The sequence below is a fragment of the Vipera berus genome (assembly GCF_964194415.1).
Source record: "Vipera berus genome assembly, chromosome: 6".
NCBI lineage: Eukaryota > Metazoa > Chordata > Lepidosauria > Squamata > Viperidae > Vipera > Vipera berus.
This window is the reverse complement of record NC_138208.1, coordinates 71,617,349-71,642,917: the sequence shown is the minus strand read 5'-3', so window position 1 is coordinate 71,642,917 and position 25,569 is coordinate 71,617,349. Positions and strand designations below refer to the sequence as shown.

At 37.8% G+C, this 25,569-nt stretch overlaps 1 protein-coding gene across 1 annotated transcript in view; it reads left to right on the top strand.

The window, feature by feature from the left end:
- Window positions 1–25,569, top strand: part of KDM7A (lysine demethylase 7A) — a 61,736-nt gene that overhangs the window by 20,628 nt on the left and 15,539 nt on the right. The window contains exons 2-10 of the mRNA XM_081330992.1: window positions 6,777–6,862; window positions 12,809–12,926; window positions 13,475–13,635; window positions 14,013–14,154; window positions 15,559–15,745; window positions 16,394–16,556; window positions 17,597–17,684; window positions 19,748–19,854; window positions 25,415–25,506. Coding sequence (XP_081187118.1) covers window positions 6,777–6,862; window positions 12,809–12,926; window positions 13,475–13,635; window positions 14,013–14,154; window positions 15,559–15,745; window positions 16,394–16,556; window positions 17,597–17,684; window positions 19,748–19,854; window positions 25,415–25,506 — 1,144 coding nt within the window. The remainder of the gene's footprint in view (window positions 1–6,776; window positions 6,863–12,808; window positions 12,927–13,474; window positions 13,636–14,012; window positions 14,155–15,558; window positions 15,746–16,393; window positions 16,557–17,596; window positions 17,685–19,747; window positions 19,855–25,414; window positions 25,507–25,569) is intronic.

Sequence of the window (25,569 nt, the reverse complement as noted above, 5' to 3'; positions counted from 1 at the left end):
GTATTAATTTATTCATGGACATTGTTGTTTAATCGTTTTTAATTTTTGTATCTTGTTTTTTAATATGTGTTGCCCTGTTCACCGCCCTGAGTCCTTCGGGAGAAGGGCGGTATACAAATTAAATTAATAAATAATAATTAATAAATAATATTTTAAAAGAAGAAAAGATTGTGCAAACTTGGTTTCAGTATGGGCAGTTACAAGCAAGATGGAAAGAAGATCAGAAAGTTGGCATTTTGATATTTGATGAAAATTTGGTAAAACAAATTAGAGATCAAGGTCAAGCACTTATAAGAAGAATATATAATGCATTGATAGAAATTGACTCAGAAACAGAACTTGTTAAAGATTGTATGACAAAGTGGGCCCAGAATTTTCAGGAGGTTATAACAATGGATACTTGGGAAGAGATTTGGGTTAGAAATGTAAAATTTACACAGGCCCAAAATTTAAGAGAGAATTTTTATAAAATGTTTTATAGGTGGCGTTTAGACCCTAAAAAACTAGCAAGTATGTATCCGAATTGCCAGCCCAAATGTTGGAGGTGTGGTTGTGGGGATGCAACGTATTATCACATATGGTGGACTTGTAAAAAAGTCAAAGCTTTTTGGATTAAAATTTGGTGGAATATGCAAAAGATATTTAAGAAAAAGATAAGGTTTTCTCTGCAGTTGTTTTTGTTGGGTATTATTACAGATTTTACTGTTACAGACACTAAATTGATGTTGAATTTAATTACGGCAGCAAGACTTTTAGTAGCACAATATTGGAAGAAGGAGGAACTGCCTACTATAGAAGAGTGGACTTTGAAAGTTTCCAACTTGGCGGAAATGGCAAAGATTTCAGCATACTTGAAAGAACAATCGCAACAGAGATATATTGTGGAATGGAGAAGATGGATCGAATATATTCAGAATAAACATGGGACTAAAAAGTTTCATTTAGCATTTGAATAAGTAGTGGTTTTATACGATGTATTATTAGTTATTTGTTATTTGTTAGTAATATAGTTATGTTTACAGAGAGTTAAAGTGCGATAGAATTTAATGTTTTATTTTTGTTGTTAGCATATTTTAGCTTAAGTTTGTAAGTTAATACCCTGTATTCAGCTCTGGGAAGTCGGGGAGGGGGGAGGGGAGGGTTGGGGGGGAGGGAAGGAGTATGTTTTTTTTAAAAAAAAATGTATTGTAAAACTTTTCAATAAAAAAAAAGAAACCTTAATGACTTGGAGAGGATATGCAAAGAGGAGTGGGACAAAATCTCTCGAGATGTGTACAAACCTGGTGGCCAACTACAAAAAATGTCTGACCTATTTGATTGCCAACAAGGGTTTTGCCACCAAGTACTAAGATGTTTTGTTCACTCATTAAAATGCAAATCAATTTATAACTTTTTTGAAATGCATTTTTTTCTGGATTTTTGTTGTTATTCTGTCACTGTTAAACTATCTCTGCCTTTACACTTATAGACTGATCATTTCTTTGTCAGTGGGCAAACTTACAAAATCAGCAGATCAAATAATTTTTCCCCTCACTGTATTTTTTCTTTGCTGAAATCTATTTTCTATATGAGCAGTTAGTAATAATATCTGATCGCAGCAGTTTCTTTTTGATCCAGCCTGTTTTATAAGTATATGTTCCTCTGCCAGGGGGGTTATTTTGTTTAAGATGAGTCTCTCCAGTAATTTGTAAGAAATGCTTAAGAGCACTATAGGTTTAAAATCTTCCTCAGATTTCCCCTCTTTACCAGGTTTCATGATGGCTACAAGTTTTGTTCTTTACTACTGGATGGGGTTATAGTGCTCCAGACAAGTCTGGCGCCTAACTTGGGTCTACCAGAAAAGGTATTTATTAAATTCATTTATTAAATTTATTTGTCACCCATCTCAACCACAACGTGACTCTGGGTGGATACTGTCAGCTAGGGACCTATGTTTGGTGGGTCCCAGGAGATGTGCCTTCTCTGTCATGGGCCTGGCTCATGAACATTCTTCCCACTGAAATTAAACATAGTTATCTTATGCAAGGAAGGAAGGAAAGAAAGAATGAAAACAGGGAGGGAGGCATCTTTCACATTTATCTTACCACCTAAGGAAAAACCTTCTGGTTTTGAAGACTAGAAATTTAAATTTCTGATCTTTAAATTTAAAGAATATTTATCAAAATGGTATTGAATTTCTCTAATAGTTACTGCTGTGATTGGTGGATAGTTTTGATACATGTTTAGATTATGGATTTATCCATTTTTCAAAACTTGCTCTAGCCTTTGCTTTCCTCTGCCCTCTGGGAGATTACTGGAAGACTCCTTGATGCTCTCTAAGTTTGGTTCTTTGCAGACATTTCATTACTCAACTAGATAACATCAGTGCTAGTAAGTGGGTTTGCTTCCTGCTTACATACAGTAGTTTGCCCTGCCAGTGGTTTGCTCCTTGGTAGTTCCTTGATTAGGATATTGTTTGATGTTGATGTCTGGTGTTAATCCCTCCTTATCTGGGTGTAGGCTGCTGCAGATAATGTGTTCTAGTCTTTTTGTTTCCTTCTTTGTTTTTTTATTGTTTATTTGTAGTAGGTAAACATGGTTTAACTCTATGTGTCTATTGATGGCTGATTTGTCTGAATGTCAAACTTCCAGGAATTCCTTAGTGTTCTTGGATTTAGCTTGATCTAGGATGCTCACTGTTTCCCAGTTGAAACAGTGGATGAGTCTGTCATGTGTTGCAAGATAAAGACTTTTCATATGTCTTTTGACTGCTAGTTGGTGTTCATGGATGTGCTCTGCTAGTGCTCTGCCTCTCTGTCCTACATTTGTTGTTGTTGTTGTTAGCTGCGAAGTCGTGTCTGACCCATCGCGACCCTATGGACATTGTTCCTCCAGGCCTTCCTGTCCTCTACCATCTTCTGGAGTCCATTTAAGCTCATGCCTACTTCTTCAGTGACTCCCTTCAGCCACCTCATTCTCTGTCGTCCCATTCTTCTATTGCCCTCAATCTTTCCCAGCATTAGGCTCTTCTCCAGTGAGTCCTTCCTTCTCATTAGGTGGCCAAAGTATTTGAGTTTTAGCTTCAGGATCTGGCCTTCTAAAGAGCAGTCAGGGTTGATCTCCTCTAGAACTGACCGGTTTGATCGCCTTGCAGTCCAAGGGACTCGCAGGAGTCTTCTCCAGCACCATAGTTTAAAGGCCCCAATTCTTTGGCTCTCAGCCTTTTTTATGGTCCAGCTTTCACTGCCATACATTGCAACTGGAAAGACCATAGCCTTGACTATACACACTTTTGTTGACAGGGTGATGTCTCTGCTTTTCAGTGTGCTGTCTAGATTTGCCATGGCTTTCCTCCCGAGGAGCAAGCGTCTTTTAATTTCTCGACTACAGTCCCCAACTGCAGTGATCTTGGAGCCCAGGAAAATAAAATCTGTCACTACCTCCATTTCTTCCCCATCTATTTGCCAGGAATTGAGAGGGCCGGATGCCATGATCTTGGTTTTCTTAATGTTAAGTTTCAATCCATGTTTTGCACTCTCCTTCACCCGCAACAAGAGGCTCTTTAGTTCTTCTTTACTTTCTGCCATTAGAGTGGTATCATCTGCATATCTTAGGTTGTTGATATTTCTTCCGGCAATCTTAATTCCAACTTTTGATTCATCTAGCCCTGCCTTTCTCATGATGTGCTCTGCATATAAGTTAAATAGGCAGGGAGACAGTATACAGCCTTGCCGGACTCCTTTCCCAATTTTGAACCAATCAGTGGTTCCGTGTCCAGTTCTCACTGTTGCTTCTTGACCCGCATATAGGTTTCTCAAGAGACAAATAAGATGGTCTGGTACTCCCATCTCTTTAAGAACTTGCCACAGTTTGTTATGATCCACACAATCAAAGGCTTTAGCATAGTCAATGAAGCAATCAAAGGCTTTAGCATAGTCAACATCAAGTAGATGTTTTTCTGGAACTCTCTAGCTTTCTCCATGATCCAGCGTATGTTAGCAATTTGATCTCTAGTTCCTCTGCCTCTTTGAAATCCTGCCTGTACTTCTGGTAGTTCTCGATCCACATACTGCTGGAGTCTAGCTTGTAGGATTTTAAGCATAACTTTACTAGCATGAGAAATGAGTGCAATGGTGCGATAGTTTGAACATTCTTTGGCACTGCCTTTCTTTGGAATTGGAATGTAAACTGATCTTTTCCAATCCTGTGGCCACTGTTGAGTTTTCCAAATTTGCTGGCAAATTGAGTGTAACACTTTTACTGCATCGTCTTTTAAGATTTTGAATAGCTCAGCTGGAATACTGTCACCTCCACTAACTTTGTTGTTGCTCAGCTTTTCTAAGGCCCACTTCACTTCACATTCTAGGATGTCTGGCTCGAGGTCATTGACCACCTCATTGTGATTATCAGGGACGTTAAGCTCATTCTTGTACAGTTCTTCTGTGTAATTTTGCCACCTCTTCTTAATCTCTTCTGCCTCTGTTAGGTCCCTGCCATTTTGGTCCTTTATCATGCCCATTTTTGCATGAAACGTTCCCTTCATCTCTCCAATTTTCTTGAAAAGATCTCTGGTCCTCCCTATTCTATTGTTTTCTTCTATTTCTTTGCACTGTTCATTTAAGAAGGCATTCTTATCTCTTCTAGCTATTCTCTGGAATTCTGCATTCAATTGGGCGTATCTTTCTTTTTCTCCCTTGCCTTTCGCTTCCCTCAGCTATTTGCAAAGCTTCCTCAGACAGCCATTTTGCTTTCTTGCATTTCTTTTTCTTTGGGATGGTTTTAGTTGCTACCTCTTGTACAATGTTGCGAACCTCTGTCCATAGTTCTTCAGGCACTCTGTCTATCAGATCTAATTCCTTAAATCTATTTGTCACCTCTACTGTATATTCAACAGGGATATGATTTAATTCATACCTGCGTGGTCTAGTGCTTTTCCCTACTTTCTTCAGTTTAAGCCTAAACTTTGCAATGAGAAGCTCATGGTCTGAGCCACAGTCAGCTCCTGGTCTTGTTTGTACTGACTGTATAGAGCTTCTCCATCTTTGGCTGCAGAGCATATAGTCAATCTGATTTCTGTGTTGACCGTCTGGTGATGTCCATGTGTAGAGCTGTCTCTTGGGTTGTTGGAAAAGAGTGTTTGCTATGACCATCGCATTCTCTTCACAAAATTCTATCAACCTGTGCCCTGCTTCATTTTGTACTCCAAGGCCAAACTTGCCTGTTATTCTGGTTATCTTTTGGCTTCCTACTTTAGCATTCCAATCACCCATTATAATAAGGACATCATTTTTTGGTGTTAGTTCTATAAGGTGCTGTAGGGCTTCATAGAACCGGTCAATTTCATCCTCTTCAGCACCGGTGGTTGGGGCATAGACTTGGACTACTGTGATATTGAATGGTTTGCCTTGGATTCGAACTGCGATCATTCTGTCATTTTGAGGATTGTATCCCAGTATTGCTTTTCCTACTCTTTTATTGACTATGAAAGCTACTCCATTTCTTCTGAGGGATTCTTGCCCGCAGTAGTATACCTGATGGTCATCTGAATTAAATTCACCCATTCCTGTCCATTCTAGTTCGCTGATACCTAAGATGTCGATGTTCAGTCATGTCATCTCTTGTTTGACCACGTCCAGCTTGCCTTGATTCATGGATCTTACATTCCAGGTTCCTATGGAGAAAAAATCTTTACAGCATCGGACTTTCCTTTCACTACCAGACACATCCACAGCTGAGCATCCTTTCGGCTTTGGCCCAGTCGCTTCATTCTTTCTGGCGCTACTAGTACTAGCCCTCTGCTCTTCCCCAGTAGCATATTGGACGCCTTCCGACCTGAGGGGCTCATCTTCCAGCGTCATATCGTTTTGTCTTTTGGTATTGTCCATAGGGTTTTCATGGCAAAGATACTGGAGTGGGCTGCCATTTCCTTCTCCAGTGGATCACGTTTTGTCATAACTCTCTGCTATGACCTTTCTGTCTTGGGTGGCCCTGCACGGCATAGCTCATAGCTTCATTGAATTACGCAAGCCCCTTCGCCACGACAAGGCAGTAATCTATGAAGGGGTTGTCCTACATAGTGGCTGTTAATAGTCTTTACACTGTATGTTCTGTTGATATATGACTCTGTAATACTCCTATTTTTTATTCTTGGATCTACTGGTTCTTTTGGTTTATTTAAGATATTTAGTTAAGTGAAGCTAAGTAAAGTTTCAAGTTAAAAAAGAAACAAAAGGACAAAACCACACCTGCTCTAACACTGACATGGCAAGCTACTGTATATAAACAGGGAACAAACCCCACAGATAAACAACTTGAGTACTACAGGAGTTTGGGCAGTGTTCCTGCATTACTTCCACATGTCTGATCAGATTTTTTTTAAAAAAATTAAACCACCTTAAAATCCATTGTAAAAATCCCACTCTACAAGGCTAGGCTGTGAGGTAGTGATTTTCCTCAAATGATCATTTGAGCTAATTAGTGGAATTATATTTGAATCTAAGTCATTCTGGTTTATTTTAGGGAATTAGCTCTAGTTTAAGAAAATTGTGCTTTAATTAGTTAAAAACATTTGAACTAATTTCAATAGTACAAAAGCACAGCTATTTTGCAGTACATTCAATTCAGCAGAATATGAGTAAATCATATTTTATTTTCTAGATGGTCTTAGTTGCCTCGAAAGTGTTTCTCTCTTTGTCATCCTGGATATGGAAAAACTAAATAAGAAATTGCTGGTATAACGTATGTAAGGCTGATACTAAAATAAAGTTCCTGAATTTTGTTTCTTCTCTTTTTTTTAGTTGTGTCAGAGTAGAGGAACACCATGCTGTTGATATTGACCTTTACCACTGTCCCAATTGTGCAGTTCTTCATGGACCCTCCTTAAGTAAGTGATAAATTTTAAAGCATTTTGCACAATTTAGGTTATGGTGGACTCAATACTGAATATAAATTATGTTTATAGCTGATGACATTATGGCTATCCTTGATAATTATGTAATGTCATTTTGAAGTTATATCTCATTGTGGTTTATACTCTGTTACATCATTAACTGGAACAAAGAAGTATACATTTCTTCCAGTGGTGGGATTCAGCCAGTTTGCACCACTTCGGCAGAACTGGTAGCTAATTTTTTGTTGCCCAGGCCCAGAATTGACTTCCGGAAGCGGCATCCACACAGAGAACTGGTTGTTCACATATTTGAATACCACCACTGATTTGGTCCCTTTGGAATCTACTATTTATTGATTACTGCAAGAGATTCAGCTGTATAATGTATAATAGCAATAGCAATAGCAATAGCACTTAGACTTAAATACTGGTTCATAGTGGTTTACAGCCCTCTCTAAGTGGTTTACAGAGTCAGCATATTGCCCCAAACACTCTGGGTCCTCATTTTACCAACCTCAGAAGGATGGAAGGCTGAGTCAACCTTGAGATGGTCAGGATCGAACTGCTGGCAATTAGCAGAATTAGCCTGCCATGATTCATTCTAACCACTGTGTCACCACAACAGTAATATGCTTGGTTTATATCTTTCTTGAAACATACCATAATACCTTTGGTCAGATATGTCTAAATGTATAGATGCAGTTTCAGTAGATAAAACCTAGTGTTAATCCCAATCTCTGAAAATACTATGGAAGATATTTTACCAGAATGCTTGAGCTAAACAAGAGATCAGTACTTCAGATCACTTGATTTCTAATGTTTTTTTAAGACTTGAGAGATTATGTGGAATATGACTTATCTACAACATTTGCTTGGCAGAATACATAATTAAAGCATGTAACTAAAAATATGGCCATTGCTGCAACACCATGATCATGTGATTTGCATGCATGGCAGCCTGCTTGATGGTTTGCGACTTGCCTGCTGGCTTCCTACAGGCAGTCAATGGGGAAGCTGGCAGTTAAGGTCATAAGTTGCTTCTGCTCTTGTTACAACCCACTTATAATGTTCAAAACAGTCAGAAATGCATCACATCAGATAAATACAAAAAGTTTCTTTTAAAAAAACACACATGATCTTCCAAATAGTTGTAAGCTTGTTTCAGATAAGCTTACAACTATTTTGCTGTCCTTCTTTGTTGTATTCCTGTAACCCAACAGCTGTTTGTCATTGTTTATACTTCAGAACAATAATGATAGCCAAGGGGTTATTTTGCAGACTGAATAGTATATATCTATCTATTTAAGTAATGAAAATTAGAATTTTTCTTCTTATTTCTTAAGTAACTTGTCTGGTCAGATAGCTGGTTATCTTCTGGGATTCAAGCCAAGTGAACTGTCTTTTGTTCCTTTTTCTTTGTTCTTCTTTCTCTTAAATGCAAAGAGCCTGGAAAGATAAAATCAAAGATAATTAATTTTTTTCCTTTACCACCCCTACTTCAAATGCAAAACTAAAATTCAGAAGCAGATTTTTTTTTAAAAAGCAGTGTTTGAGTTTTGTCAGATATAACAACAACACATTTTATAATTTCTCCAACCCTCCCCCAAAATGCCCTAGTTTTCATGATTGTCCATCTGAAGATATGACACTTAAGCTGATTTTTAAAAATAATTATAATAGCAATAATTCTTCTCTTCCTCCTCCTCCATTTCAACCTACTTATGGCTCTGGCCATAAAAATATTACAGCTTACCTACTGCTTTATCTTGATAATACCTTGGTATGGAATATGAAGGAATACATATAAGACTGCTAAATACAGCAAAATCAAATAACTCTTTTTTCTGCAAACCATAGAAATTATTTTCATATGTTGTATAAAGTAAATTTGCCATTATACTCTCCACAAAGGTAGCTTTAATTTGGGAATCACTCAGCCATTTTTTGAATTTATGGGAAATGCTTGACATGATAGCATTGAATGTTTAATATAGTCCTTGGTGTGGAAATGGCTTGTGTCCCCATAAATAATATTTACTCGTAAGTGCACCTCTAAACTATGCACCTTTTCTCTTACAACTTTATCCAGAATAGGCACTCTTCCAAATTCAAGGAAACTCTATTCAGTGTAACATAATTTTCAAAATCCAGTTTCATTTTACTGATTTCCATCCAGCCCATGCTACACAGTTTCTGCTTGGGAGATTCAGGGAAATACAGTTTGATATTGTTAGCAAACTAATGAAATAAACATTTCTAGCACTTTCACATATATGCTAAACAATGCTTGGGACAGAATGGATTCTTATAACTTCGTTATGATAAGATTGAGGTAAGGTGCCCCTACTCCCTAAAAAATGTTTTATATTTGGCCTTGAAGTTAGGTGTTTCCCACTTCTAATACATTGAGCTGATTCAGTTATATCAAAATTGCACCAGTCCTGAATCCAAATGAACTGTTTTTGATGAGTATCTGAAATTGTACAGTTATTTTCTCAGACGATTTTCGTAAGAAGGAGAAATTGTAACTAACCAGCAGTTATTCAGTAACTGTTAAGAATTGTAACATCCAGAGTGGGTTTCTCGAGGTGGACATTTTGTCATTTCTAGGTAGAGGCATGCCACATTGTACTTACCATGTAAAATGGGGTGAGTGTGGAATGTTGCAAATACACCAGGGAACTGAAGAACAAAAAAGGGCATTGGAAGAATATCTGAAGGACAGTGAAGAAGATTTAATGAAAGTAGTACACCATGAAGGCTTACTGAGTACTGGAAAGACCAAGCTGGCCTACAAGAAAGACCAAAATAACAAAATAATAGAGTTGAAAGGGATCTTGGAGGTCTTCTAGTCTAACCTCCTGCTCAAGCAGAAAACCCAATGCTATTTCTGGCAGATAGTTGTCCATTCTCTTCTTAAAAACCTCCAGTGTTGGAGCAACCACAACTTTTGAAAACATGTAGTGAATTGCACAGCTTCAGGTATCTTACCCATTTCTTTGGTCCTCAAGAACTCAAACTTGATCCCCCAAAACTGGATCAGATGAAGTATAAAGTACTTTGTTTGAGAATGCATCAAATTAGGATGTCTTGTAAATATATTATAACAAATATTTTGACCTCCAACACCTTATTTGCTAGGATGGATATTTCAAGTCCCTGAACCACATAAAACAGCTACACTGGACAGCTATATGAAAGTGCAGTGATAACAATGAAGAACATTTTTACCACTTTTTATTGTCATATGAAAAGCACAATAATGTACTTTGATCCTTAGTTGATGATCTTCACAAGATACAGTATCTGCCACTTATACTTAATCTACTTCATTTCTTCTAAATCCTCAGGAGACTGTCTAGGGTTCACAGCAGTAGTGACAGTGGCCCATCTCAGTTTACCATTCCATATTTCAATGGTTCTGTCATGTCCCAGAGCTTTTCATAAATCTTTAGGGCAGATCACCTTAGTGAGTTTCCTATATCTGCAAGTAGATAAAATGGCCATCAGTCCAAAACTTACTAAAAGTGGTCTGAGAGTGACAAATGAAGTAATGACTACTTCCTTCTATTTTTAAATTACCATTTCCATAGTCTTGTGCAAAATTGAAATTGAGCTCTGCTTCATGTGCTGGGAAAGGGACTTATTGAGATAATCCAACAATTCTGGTTATCAGATAGTGGGTATTGATGAAAATACCTTTTAGAAAGAATCTATGAATCCCTGAACAAGTCTTTTCATTGTGGTTCAGTTGCTAAGTCATTCAAACTCATTGCAACCCCATGGACCATAATATGCCAGGTTCCCCTGTTCTCCACTCTCTCCCAGAATTTGCCCAAATTCATGTTCATTGTGTTGATGATACTATTTGACCATCTCACCTTCTGCCATCCTCTTCTCCTTTTGCCTTCAATCTTTCCTGACATTAGGCATTTTCCAATGAATCAATTCTTCTCATTAGGTGGCCAAAGTGTTTGAGCTTCAGCTTCAGTATTTTTCCTTCCAAAGAATAGTCAGGATTTTAGGATTGGCTGGTTTGATCTATTTGCAGTCCAAGGAACTCTCAAGAGTCTTTGAAAACATCAATTTGAAAACATCAATTCTTTGGTGCTTAGCCTTCCAAATGATCCAACTCTCACAGCCCTACATTAGTATTTGGGGAAAAATATAGCTTTGATTATATGGACCTTTGTCGGCAAGTTGATGTTTTTAGTATGCTATCTATGTTTGCCTGAACAAGTTTACTATGGAGATAAAGCCAATATAATTTTATGTGCATAATTCATCTATGCTAATATTGCCATCTAAATCTCAAATTGAGTCACTATTCAAATGCCGAAATGATATAATGCTGATTAATGTATGTTATGTTTATCTGTGCAACAGATGTATTCAAACCTACTAGGATCTGCAGCAATAGTAATTTAGTTTATTAGTGCAGCATTGTTGAAATGGTACTTGTTATTAAATCCACTCAAATCTTTTTAGTGTAAATATTGAGCACCTTGTATGAAGTAATGATTTATCTTTTAATATATAATTTATATGCTGGCTGTTAATAGATATTTTTAGCTGGGATCAGTTACCTCAGAGGCTTTGTTTTACATTTTCTGTAGTTTTGCTGCCTGTCTAAAAAACTGTCAGATGCCATTGGCTATTTTCTAAAGTGTTGGTTGAGTTTGAAGAAACAGTTGTACACATTTGGATAAAATGATATGTACAGTTTACATACAAATATGCACACCGAAGTTTGATAAATACAACATGGATATGACAGGGCTATGGCTAAATATTTCTTTTGCAGCTGCTATTGAATATAAACTGTTTGAGCTCTTGAAGGTGTGGCATTCATCCCCATCTGCTGTGATATGCAGAAAATACTGCAGTTCCCATGACAAGCTGTTAAATAAATCAGTTTACACTGAGGACAACTTTAATTTGAAAACACTGAAAACAGTTTTCAGCTCAGACTATCTTGTAATATTGGTTTTTTATAGACTTATCCAGACAAATGTAAATCTTTACTCTGAAGTTGTGTTCACAACACTGGTAAACAGAATTTGCTCAGTATGGATTTTAAAATTAAGATTTCAAAGTTACTTTTTATAGCAAAATTTAACCAGTACATTTGAAAGGCAAGTTTTAACTTTATAATACAATTCTGTTCATTGACATAATTGTAGTGATAGAATTTATCAGTTCTGAAATAATGGATACTTTAGTGAGCAAGAAACATCTAGGTGGGATAGTCATAGCCTACACTGAATGGTTTGCATGAATATTGAAGACTGCAAATGATTAAAAGTGTATCTTTGGAATACATTCTGGTTGGCATGGTATGGAATCTTATCATTTAACTTTTTTAAATATAAAGTTTTTGTTTAGGATGTTGATATAACTACAGTCATTTGAATGAAGCCATACTCAGTTTTTCTTATATCTTTAAAAATATTTCCTTTAATTTTGGATGAAGGAAAAGAAAGATTTTAATAATAATTTACTGGTGGCAGGACCTGATCTGAAATTCATTTACATTTACTGGGAGAAAATAGAGAGCCTTAATTCAAATCCCTATTCAACAAGAAATATTCTCTCAGTGATCTTGAGGCAATTATATGTGCTAAAATGAACATCTTGGGGATAGTTAGAAAAAAAACCAGATTGACTGATCTGACTACAGTATATTGAAGAAAGGGTAGATTGGACATTTGTATTATGTTCCATGGTATTGCGCTTATTCTCCAAAAAGTTCAGTGTGATGTACTATACATTTTTTATTTCCTCATTCTTTCCCCCTTCCAATGAGATCCTAGCAAAAATCCTGAATAATTCATTACTAATAGAGAAATAGTTTTGACTAAGGCCCCAGAGAATGTCATAGCTAAATGGGATTTGATTCTCTCCTATCATAAATTGATGCTTACATTTTTCACCATGTAGTGAAGAAGAGGAGGAACTGGCACAGACATGACTATACAGAACATGATGATGGTTCAAAGCCAGTTCAAGCTGGAACCCGAACATTTGTTAAACAGCTACGTGCGTGTTCATTCCCAAGGTAAGATCAGTTGCGTTACAAACTATGTAAGGTAGGAAAATTCAAAATTATATGTAGTTGCTTCAAATAGTGATTCTGATCCTTTAAACTATATTACTTTAGAGCAGACATGTCAAACTCGCGACATCACGTGATGTCGCGCAACGTATTGGGAAGGTTTTGCCATTGCCGGCAATGGGGTGGGTGCGGCTTCTGCATGACGCATCCAGCCTGCGGGCCGGCAGTTTGACACCCTTGCTCTAGAGGATATGAATCTCATCAGGATTTCAGTGTTTATTTGAGGAAATTAAAACTAGATATCTAATAATACTAAAGACATTCTGGAAGAATTGTTTCAGTGACATTATGATCAATTAAAGCAAGCTGCTGAAAATGATCAGATATAATAAATGTTGGGAAGGACAGAAACTTTATATTTCACTTCAGAAAAAATTCTACTGCTGGAAAATTCACTCAGTTTGTTTGAAAGGGGAATGATACAGCAGTTTTTTTTAATTCTGTTTCTATTTTTAAAATAATATACATATATATATGTACTTCCTTTCTAGTGCTGATGAAATAATTTTGAAAATGCATGGAAGCCAATTGACGCAAAGATACCTGGAAAAGCATGGTTTTGATGTTCCCATTATGGTACCTAAATTAGATGGCTTAGGTCTCAGACTCCCACCTTCTACGTTTTCTGTTCTAGATGTGGAACATTATGTAGGTATGCACTTTTGGTTTGAACACGAAAGGGCGAGGAAAAGTAAATGGGTTTAAATAATATTTTTCCTGAAATATTTTATGGTTGTGACACTTTCTGAGAACACTTGAAGATGAATTCTCCAAAGAGTATAGCTTTGGTTTCACTTGTAAGCTTTAAATATCATGTTTTGAGATTAATCTAATCTGAATGAATGGAATACTTAAAACATTAATGGTTCACTTATCTATATTTTTTTCTTTAACAGTTTCAGGATTTTCAGAAAAATTAATATAGTTATTTAAGCATAAATTATTATATTCCCATAATCCTGAGATGTAATTTCTACAGACCTTTATTAGACTGCTTTATGCAGTGATTTAAATGTTTCATTTTTACAGGTGGTGATAAAGTGATTGATGTTATTGATGTGGCAAGACAAGCAGATAGCAAAATGAAGCTCCATAATTACATTAAGTATTTTACAAACCCTGAGAGACCAAAAGTATTAAATGTGATAAGCCTTGAATTCTCAGACACAAAGTGAGTATACAATTTTCATATATGTATCTGGAATGAAAAAGGCTTTTATTTTAAACTGTAGCATATAGCAATAATTGCAGATTTTCTGCATAGTTGCAATAATGAAATATGAAGTTGAAAGGTGGAATATGACAGTTTGGAGATAAATGAAAATAATTGATTATGATGTATATTTAAAGCTTAGGTTACCCTAAATAACTAAGGTTAAAAGGATGAATGAATGCAATTGCTTTTTCTTCAGAAAGGGCTTATCTATATATTTTTCTTATGTTTAATGGACTGTGGGAATGACCTTTGGGAAAGAAGGAAAGAGATACAACCTAGGAAATAATTAGACAAGAGAGGCAGGAGCTCCCAGTAACTTAAAGGTCAGAGAAAGAAACTTAGAAAGGATATTTCCTAATGGATGAAACAGTTAAAAGAGGTGGCAGGAAGTTTTGTACTTTCAAACTTGCAAAATTTGTTAATGTAGCCTCAGAATAAAGTAAATTCAGCTCATCTAGTAGTGTTTCCTATCTGGTTTATCTGAGAGGGCTGACAAATATAGGCAAAACAAACGAAAATATTTTTAAAATGTGTGTTAGAGGTTATGTTACTTTAAAAAGTACCCTTTATTTTTTAATAAAAAAATGAAAATGATATCTGGGTTTATGTCTTTAAATCAAATCTATTTGCAGATGCTAAGAGGTAAACACATTGTATTTAACTTTGTAGCTCTGCATAGAGATCAACTTTTGTGGGATATTTTCTATTAGAAATTTCGTACTGTTGCATGACAATTGCATGATTACTAATTATTTAATTTATTTAATTACTTTATTTAATTTATTTAATAATATTGCATGACTTCTAATTATTTAATTTATTAATTAAGGCTTCTGATATAATTTTTTTTACAATCCAAGCATCATGAAAAAATATTTTTTGTCATACAGAAAGGTACTGATCTTCCCAATTTGAAACTACATATACAAAAACATAATAACCATATTCCTATGAGCAATAATTTAAAATATACAAAAATAGTTGATTGAATTAACCACTAATCTCTTCTTGAACATTTTAACCACTTAGAAAAACAGTTTTAATTTGAAATAAAATACCACTAACTTTGGTATATAACCATTATATTGTGTTGATATACAATAATTTAACTTTCATTCTATTTTTTTCTTCATTCAAATCTCATTATAGTCCGTACAAGTTCCACTTCAGAGAATATGTAACATAATTAAATATGCTATATAATGGACTAATTATCTAGCTTTGCTGTTAACTGTTCAATTAGATAGCAATATGAATCAAAATATTACTAGAGGGGAATTTTTTTTCATATTTGCACATATTAAGAAATCCTTAATCGTATTCCTATTCAAATTGCATTTTCTGTTTTGAATTTTAAAGGATGTCTGAGTTAGTGGAAGTTCCTGAAATTGCCAGAAAACTTTCATGGGTTGAAAATTACTGGCCAGATGACTCGGTCTTCCCTAAGCCTTTTGTTCAGAAGTACTGCTTAATGGGAGTTCAAGATAGCTACACAGATTTTCATATTGATTTTGGGGGCACTTCTGTTTGGTATCATGTTCTTTGGGTAAGAAAACTGTTAATTTCCTTAATGCACAAACGTAACATATTCTCATTTTGAATGTGTTCTTTTACATATCACATTGAAACCACTTTTTCAGTAAAAGGAAAAAAAGATTTGTCATATTCTTGGTGTTAATGTTGCAATTTCTAAAAAATTCCTATTGCAACAGGCATTTCTAAAATTTTGTTTTCTCTTTGTCATTATGGGGAACTGAGTGTATATTAATGAGAAAAAAAAATGAATTTCAACAACTGTAGAATCAGACTGCAGCAAAACAAAACTGATTAAAGTAAAGAGGGTCTGAATATTTTCTGAATGCACTCTCTGTCTCTGTCTCTGTCTCTGTCTCTGTCTCTCTCTCTCTCTCTCTCTCTCTCTCTCTCTCTCTCTCTCTGTGTGTAAGAGAATAATGGTTGGAGAAAATAATACATGTTTCTCACTTAACTTATTGAATTGCTTGTTTTGCTATCCACGGAGAAAATTGCATAGATTTCTGATTTTGTCTAGCCAACTGGTTAGATTTGATAATAGTAATTTCCTTTTAAATAGCAATAAAATTCTATGCTTTCATTATGTTGTAGTGATATTAATGGTTGTAATACAAAATTGTCGAAGATGTACAACATGTAATGAAATGTATTCTGTGCATAGGGTGAAAAGATCTTCTACTTGATCAAACCTACTAATGATAATCTGGCAATTTATGAATCCTGGAGTTCATCTGTTACCCAGAGTGAAGTGTATTTTGGCGATAAAGTTGACAAATGTTATAAATGTGTTGTGAAGCAAGGACATACCTTATTTGTTCCAACAGGTAAAAAGTTCTTTCCCTGTCCATTAACATATCAATGTATTGGAGCTTGGTGACTAATGTTCAGAGAATTTTTAATGTAGTTTAGCAATTAAGTTTAAATTTAGGGGATAGACTCAGATATTACTATGCATTTATGGAGATAGAAGTTGAGACAGGTAAAGAACTTGAAAGTTAGAAGATAACTTATGTGGAACAAAGGGAAAAAAGCAACTTTTGAGGTTAATGAAACAAAATACAGGTAGTCCTCAATTTATGACCACAATTGGGACCAGAATTTCCATTCCTAAGCAAGGTGGTTATTAAGTGAGCTGACCCCTGTCTCCAATCTTGGCAACTCCAATCCTAGGATATGAAGTCCACAAGACTTGAAATTGCCAAAGTTGGAGATCACTGTCATACAGGATAAAAGATTTTTAACTGTGTAAGCAAGGAGATTTATGATAGAATACAAATTGATGAAATATTTCTGTTATATTCAGTAGTCCAACAGCCTTTTAAGTTTTGAGATAAAACTGGATAAAAAAATGAAAGTTGGCTTTCAATCTGATACTTCAGTTATGACAGGAAGAGTTGTTTATTATTTATGTACATTAGATGTTTATCCCACCTTTATTACTTTACAAGTTACTCAAGGTGGCAAATGTACTGAACACTCCTTCCACTTCCTATTTTTCCTACAACAACCACCCCATGAGGTGGTTTGGGCTGAGAGAGAATGACTGGCCCAAAGTCACGCAGCTGGTTTTCAGGACTAAGGCAGGACTCAAATTCACAATCAACCACTTTCTAGCATAGTGCCTTAACCACTAGACCAAACTGGCTGTTGATTTTATTTTTGAGATTTTTGGTTACGCTTTTGAGCAAGCAGACCTGTACTGCACAACTGAAAGTTATTGATATGTTGATAGTCCAATAAGATAACAGTAATATGATGATAAAACTTTGATTTGAACAATATGTGGGTTGTTAAAATAACTTGCCTCTCTAGTGCTTTTGGGAACAAAATATTGTGGATATATAAGCTTACCTTTTTATTTCAGGATGGATTCATGCCGTACTCACTTCTCAGGACTGTATGGCTTTTGGAGGAAACTTCTTGCACAACCTCAATATTGGCATGCAGCTCAGGTTAGACTTGGAATTCCCTCTTTTACCCAACTATTTTCTTCTAAAAATGTAAACACGTCTTTTTAAATTGGTCTTAAATAATTTTCTGGTGTTACGAAGACAACATGCTGATATTTTGCAAAGAATACAGGAATTATCATAATCTGATGATCTCCAGATAAAATGAATAGATTGTTCTGAATTGCTTGCCTTTTCTAACAAAATTACATTAAAAACAGAAATTGGCTAAACAGGTATGAATGTCCTGGGGTGCTGATGCTAACACTCTATGAACAACAGCCTTGGTTTTGGTTTATTCCACAGCTGAATATTGTGCCAGCATGTGGCTTAACAGTGCCTACACCCAAATGGTCGATGTCCAACTCCAACAGATAATACATATTATCTCTGGCACATTGCATCTCATTCCTATACAGTGGTTACCAATACTTAGCAATGTAATACTTCCCCACTTTAGAAGAAACGCCCCCCCTCTCATTTGGCTATGGTCAAGAATGCTGAACAACAAGGCCCTCCTTATTCATCATGACAATGCACAGCCCATCACAATCTTGAAATCCCATAGGCCAACCTGGAAAACAGCTATTCGTTTAACTTCTACACAGCTTAACCCTGAGAATGCTTGGTGAGAGGAATGGTCCAAGGTATCTTCTTGTGGCCTGATCATTAGTGATCCCTCTATCCAGCCACCTGGTTTTGACCTGCCTTGTTCTGTCTGGTCGAAATTGAACAGAATTACTGGGATACTGGAAAAAGTGCCTCTGTCCTGTATCAGTGGAGATGGAAGGATTCTTCTTGTTGCAATTGTGGTGCTGATATGTAAACTATTTAACATATTGGGCAAGATTGCCCACAACATGTGTTCTATAGTTCCCTAGAAAACCTGCATGAAGCAACGCTAGAGGTAATCACCTGCGTAGCTGAATTGGACATCTAGTTATGAGGCCACTGCCCTACCCCTATAAAAGTTTTATATATAATTATGTGAACTATGAATATATGTTACTTCTCTTCTGTTATGTTCTCATCATACACTAAAATAATAAATAATAGAGTTACTGAAAATATTATTTTAAGTTATTGGTAGTCCTACACTTATGACTAAGGATAATCCTTCACTTATGACTAAAATTGGGCCTAGAATCTTGGTTGCCACATGATCACTTCACTCAACAATCACAATCCAAATTCTCCCAGTTGCGGTTGTTAAACTGGCTGTTGGGGAAAGAGGCCTGGACTTCATGGGCTTCGTAGGGCAGGGAGAGGACTTGGACTTCCAAGCATACCAGGGAGACTTGGGCCCTCTTTTTGCCCCTTCGCTCCAGGGGCAATGATCACGAGAACACGGGAATTTGCTAGTGTTTTCTCCTCTTCTACAAAGCCTTTCAGAAGATTTCCAGAGGGGTCGGGAAATACTAGTAAATATCAGCATTCTGATCCATTCCTCCATGTGGGACAATTTCCCTCCCTACATGGAGGAGAGGGGACATCCGCTAGTGTACTGGGAAAATGGACCTCAAGTGGAATGTCCATTCTCCTTGCAGCCTTCCCTACCAACTTCCCCATTGACTTTCTGGGGAAGCTGGCAGAGTAGATAGCATATGGCAATCATATGATTTCAAGGCACTTAGTCATTAAGTCATAAATGTGAACAGGTTCCCAGCCACCCAAAATAATCATGTGATTGGGGGAGGCGGAGTGGCACCCCCACCAATCACATGATTATTTTGCCTAGAAATGCTTTATGGACATTAAAGCACTTCTGGGGCTGTCACTTTAATGCTGTCATTAAAACATTGGTCAATAGGCAAGGACTACTTCTAATAGCTAATATCTGTCTCTTAACAATTGAATTCATGGAATTTATAAAAACATACTTCATATATCTGAATGCAGTGGTTGGAACTCTTAATCTTAGAACATGAAAAAAATTGTCAAGTGGGCTTTACTACAATTCACCAATTTTGGTTGTTAGGGTATATTTTATTTTGCTACATATCATGAACAAATTGAGCAGTGATTGCATATTCATATAAAATAATCCTTCTGAATCATTTATTTAGGTGTTATGAAATGGAGAAAAGACTAAAAACTCCAGATCTTTTCAAATTCCCTTTCTTTGAAGCCATCTGTTGGTTTGTGGCCAAAAACTTAATGGAAACTTTGAAAGGTAACTAATTTAATATTTTAAGAAGGATTTGAGAATAGGCTTTTTTACGAGGATTTGGTGGGTTTGTAAGCATATCATAGTCAGAGAAGCAAGTTATTTATACTTTACAATTAAGAAAAATCATGGTAACCAGTTTATACAGTCTTAAAATATTATGCAAGCTATATTAATTTAAATATTTGCACTTGAACATTAGTAGCAATCCTTCACATATCATCCTTTGCAGTTGAATACAAAGGCTTTGACAAAGGAAGTAAATGCATTTTCCCCCTGTGGGATAGGTCTTCAAATAATGATGCCGATTACAGTTTTATGGATATGAAAATAAGTATTTTCCCACTCTAAAATGACTGCTGTTTAACTTCCACTATTTTTTCTTAAGTACCTACTCATTTTCACCTCATCTACACCATTCTTTTTCTGGAAGGATTGAATATGCTATTATTATGTTGTAAATCCTGATCCCCAAGCATGCCAGGTAACAGTTTGGTTAGCACAATGATTCACAGTGAAGATACTCTGTGGAATAGCTATCCCCGCTGATTATCCTACCATGCACAATTTTAGTGATTTGTACACCCATAGTGCTGGCACAGATGGCTGCACAGATGGCTTCCCATAGCTGCAGGATTGCCCATGCATGATTTAGAGTTCTAGCCAGTCTCTTTGGCTTTTCCATGTTGATGATAGTAATAATAATAAACCTTGGCATGGCCTTGGGCTTGTGTGCACTGAGGAAGATGAGAGCTATGCCAGAAGTTCAACTATTCTGGACAGGTCTCTTGAGAGTCAGACAAAGAGTGTCTTTCCCATAAATAATATCATAAGATATAATTTACAGAAACTCATACCAGCTCAGTTGTCACTTAGGTCAACAAGGACTGCGCTTGGTTTTAATGTTCCTGGACATTTGGATAGGTTGCAGGACTCAAGACTGTTGGCTGAGCAACTAGGGCCAGCAGTTGCAGAAGTATTAGAAGAAAAGACATTTACCTGTCACAAACATACAAAGATAGAAAACAAAGAAATAATGATCTGTTATTATAGATCAAATCCACCAAGATGAAAATACTTGAAATGAATGCACCAGTTCTGGAAAGAGCAATATCCAGAAACAGAAGTAATAAAACAGGCTAGCAGATCAGCATTGATTTATAATATAAAATAAAATATTCACGGAAGCAGAAATGGAAGAATTGCAAAGGTCTCCGGAGGATAAAGAAACCAAAGCCTTGCAAGAAACAGCTCAGGCTGTAGAGGCACACCAGGGGAAGTTGACTGTAGAGGAAGCCAGCACAGCAGTTTAATTTTTTTCATTCCAACTCCTCTCCTCTGCCTCAGAAAGAACAGAGCCTTCTGATTAAAGAAGTAGAAAAATTGAAACTGTTCAACAGCAGAGGAACAAAAAATCAATTCCTAATTGACAAGATGATTCTGGAAAACTGCAAGAGAAGGAAAACCAACTTGAATGTGGCATAGATTGATTTAAGCAGGCATTCAACTCCCTGCCACATGACTGGGTAATCAAGTGTTTCAAAATAACAGGAGTCAGTAGAAACATTATAAGATTTGTACAAAGATTGATGGCACAATGGAAAACATGGTTCCTGGTCAATAGTGATAGACTGGGAAGGGTTAATATCAAGACAGGAATCTTTCAAGGAGACTCACTATCACTACTACTGTTTGTCATTGCACTGATTACACTGTCAACAATACTGAATAACGTAGCCCCCTGGTGGCGAACCTATGGCATGTGTGCCACAGGCAGCCCACAGAGCCGTCCCTGTGGGCACGCGTGTCATTACCACGGACAGAGGGACCTAGGGCTGGGCTCCTCCCCTCCCCCTCCATGCATGTGGAGTCCAGGATCAACTGTGAGAGTTGGGTGGGGTGACAGAACCTATAAAAGGAGCAGTTTTGGCGGGAGAGTGAGTGAGCGGCCTTTGGAAGCGACCATTGCTGGGTTTCAAATCATTTAACAACCGTTTCTCTGCCTCACCTTCTTTCTGTCTTGGGCTGGAGTGCTTGGGGTCGGCTGGGGTGGGGGCAGGAGGGTGGGGGTCATCAGGTCCTGGCTACGGGAAGGTGAGGGGGCTGGCTGGGGGGGATTGGGAGGGCTGGGACGCCTCAGCGGAGGAAAGTTGCCCACCCCCGCTGGCCGGGCCTCTCATCCACACTGTGGTCCTGTAGGATTGCATAGAAGGGCCACTGGGCAGGGGGTTGGGGGGCAGCCGGCAGGTTCTCCTGCTATAGGTATTTCTTCTGGAAATTCCAATAAATTAATTCTGAGACCGTGTGAAGATTTTCAATCCACCTTGTTCTTCAGCCCAGCAACTTCTCTCTTTTCTCCCATTCTGCTCTAGTTCTAAAAAAATAATAATACAAATTTTTCTTTCTGGGCAGGTTAGTGGGATTTCTTAGTGCCAAAATACAGATAGTGTGCCCCTGCACACAGAGGCCAGCGAGCACATGGGGGCCAATGGTGTCCATCAGCAGTCACAGCATGAGGGCTGTCCTATATAATGGCGAATTGGCCATGGAGCCCCATCAGCGTGGGCTGAGACAGCCCCGGGACGGCTGGAAGGGAGCTCAGCCCATCCACTTGACAGCTCTGACGGGGGTGGCTTCTGCTGCTGCTCTGACCGGTCAACCATACAGTGAAGTAGCAGCTGGTGCGTGAGATCCGCTTTTTCATCGGGCTGCCAGTGAGCAGCCGAGGTGGCTCCAGACCCCCAGCTGCCCCTTCACCTCCTCCTGCTTTCCTGCATGGTTGACCGGTCAGAGCAGCAGCAGAATCTACCCCCATCAGAGCCGTCTACTGGATGGGCCCAGGCCGGACAAGGGCTTCCTTCCGGCTGTCCTGGGGCCATCTCTGCCTACACCAATGGGGTTCCATGGCCAGTTTGCCATTATGAAGGACAGCCAGCATGCTGTGTCTGCTGACAGACACCATCGGCCCCCATGCGATCGCTGGCCTCTGTGTGTGGGGGCCGATGGTGTTAGGTAGCAGATCCAGAAGTGAAGCTGTGCCACCCATCCTCGTGCTGGTGGGGGCAGCAGGGGCGGGATATGGCATGTGCTCACCCTTTGCTGCTGCTGCCCCACATCGTCCCACGTACACCTCCGGGCCGTGCATGTGGGACGATGTGTTATGGTAGCGGAGAGGGGTGGGCATGTGCCACAGCTCACCTTCCCCTGCCACTGCCTCCACCAGCGTGAGTATGGATGGCACAGCTTCGCTTCCAGATCTGCTGCCGGCCAGGCTTGGCGATGCAGGGATCACCGCCGCCACCTCCTACTTCTCTGTGTAGTTGGCCGGTCAAGGGGCTTGGAGCAGCAGGAGGAGCAGCAGGAGGAGCAGCAGCCGCCGTTCCCGTCAGAGCCACCATGTAGACAGAGCCCGCACCAGGTGAGGGCTCCTTTCCAGCCATCCCGGGGCTTTCTCCACCCACGCCGATGGGGCTGCCCATGATGCAGGATAACCAGCAGGCTGTGGCTGCTGACAGACACCGTCGGCCCCCATGCGCTTGCTGGCCTCTGTGTTGGGGCCGACGGTGTCAGGCAGCAGCTGCTCTGGCCCCTGCCTCACCTCGCCTCACCCCGCAGGATGAGCTGCCGGCCCCCACAGGCGTCCTTCCGCACAAGCGACATCGAGGTGACCACGCCCACCCAGTCAGCCGTGCCCACCCAACACCCGGCAATAAATAAATGGGTTTTAGGTTGCAGTTTGGGCACTCGGTCTCTAAAAGGTTCACCATCACTGACTTAGGCCATGGCTATCAGACATCAAAAATATCTGCAGGTTAGCCCATCTTTTTTACATGGAGAATCTGAAACTGTATGGTAAAACATTGTCTGAAATAAAATTGCTGCTCAACACTGTCCATATAAATAGCCAAGATATTATAGTGGAGTTTCAACTGGACATATGTGCCAGGCACACTACCAAATGGAAAAAATAGTAAAAACTAAAGGAATCAAGATGCCCTGTGGAAATGTCAAGATCTGAATGAAGACGATCACTACAAAGCATACCAGTATCTTCAAATGGTATCTTAACTGTCCTAGATCCTTGGGAAGGTTCTGATAGTTAAAAGTACATTCAGAATTATCTAGTAGGGTGTGTGAATAAAATCAACAACAATAAAAATATAGTTCAAATTGTAAATGTATGTATCACAAATTCAAGTTGCTGAGAAAAAGTAAGGAAAACTTCAAATATCTGGTTTGTTTCATGATGATAAATAACAATATAGCCGCAGTGTGGATGAATGCGAAATAAATTGATCATCACAAAGGAAGATTAATAGGAAGTTTTGTATCAAATTTACTTATAAACCAAAATTGTTCATTACTATGATATGGAAGAGATACTCTTGTGAGCATGCAAATTTCTAAACAATGAATCTGGCTACCATCTGTTCTTCAGAACTGAACAAGACAGACATGCCCAATTTAAGTGCAATTTAAAAACCAAATTGAGAAGCATTTTCATTTGCAGGTGAAACAAATTGGCCCTATGTCCTTTCTGTCAGTCTGTGTCAAAGAACTGGAATCGTCTGAGAGTAGGGGCTCATTCACATCAGTAGTATTATCTAAGTAATGAAATGGAACATCTGTATTTACTCATTGCTGTAATTTCTGGAGAGCTAACTATTAGTTGCATAAAAACCAACAGAATTTTATGGTATATTAACCAATTTGCATAAGCTTTTATGGACTATATACTGTATGAGATGCAGATAGAACTACGAATGCAGTTATGGTTTAATTGATTTTTCTTTTAAGGTGCCACAAGTAACCTTTCAGTATTGTTTGAGTTATCAAAGTAAAACAGTTATCAACTTTTCTCCTTATGACAGTCTTGAATCATTGGATAATAAGGCAAATTAGATCGATTATATATTGATACTCAGCTATCATGTAGTTTTTTTAGAATGTTTCAGTGCCTAATTCTTCTAATGTTGACTTGCAAATGTGCTGATTTGTTATTCTTTATTTTTAATCTGTGTTGATAAGAAAACAAGAAGTCAGGAATTCTGTTTGGGGTATAATAATAAATAGCAGGTGTAATTGTAACAAAATAGTCATTTAACACTGTGTATACAGTACAAGCACTGCATCAGTTTATCATTACATGGAAAGTGGAAATAAAATTTAATGGCTATATATAGTCTGAAAATTTCAGAGGTACCTCACTTCTAAAGCATGCAGTTCTGGAATAACCTGTTTAAAGCAATTGAGAAGAAAAGGAATTGCTGTTCAGTTTTTAAGATAACCTTTGAGACATTATATTTAAATAATCTTCATCTGTTTGCAACAAGAGCTCTGTCCTTTCTCTGTAGTTTGAAGGATACTTTATGCTTTAATTGCAGTACATTTCTGGTTTTACTCCATGTTGTGATTATCCTGCACTGGTGTAGAAAGGTTCCATTTTATTTTCATAATAATTTTAAATATTTGGGTCAGATTTTACCAATGGCTGAGATACAGTAGATACTGCTTGATGGATCATTACTGAAACAATATTAATCTAAACTTAAATTCTCATTTCTAGAGCTGAAAGAAGATGGTTTTCAGCCCCAAACATTCTTAATACAAGGAGTGAAAGCTTTACTTACTGCTTTAAAACTATGGATGAAAAAAGATGTAAGTTTTACTTTTAAAAATGCAGTAGCATTTTTATTTTTCATAATGCAGTAGCATTTTGTA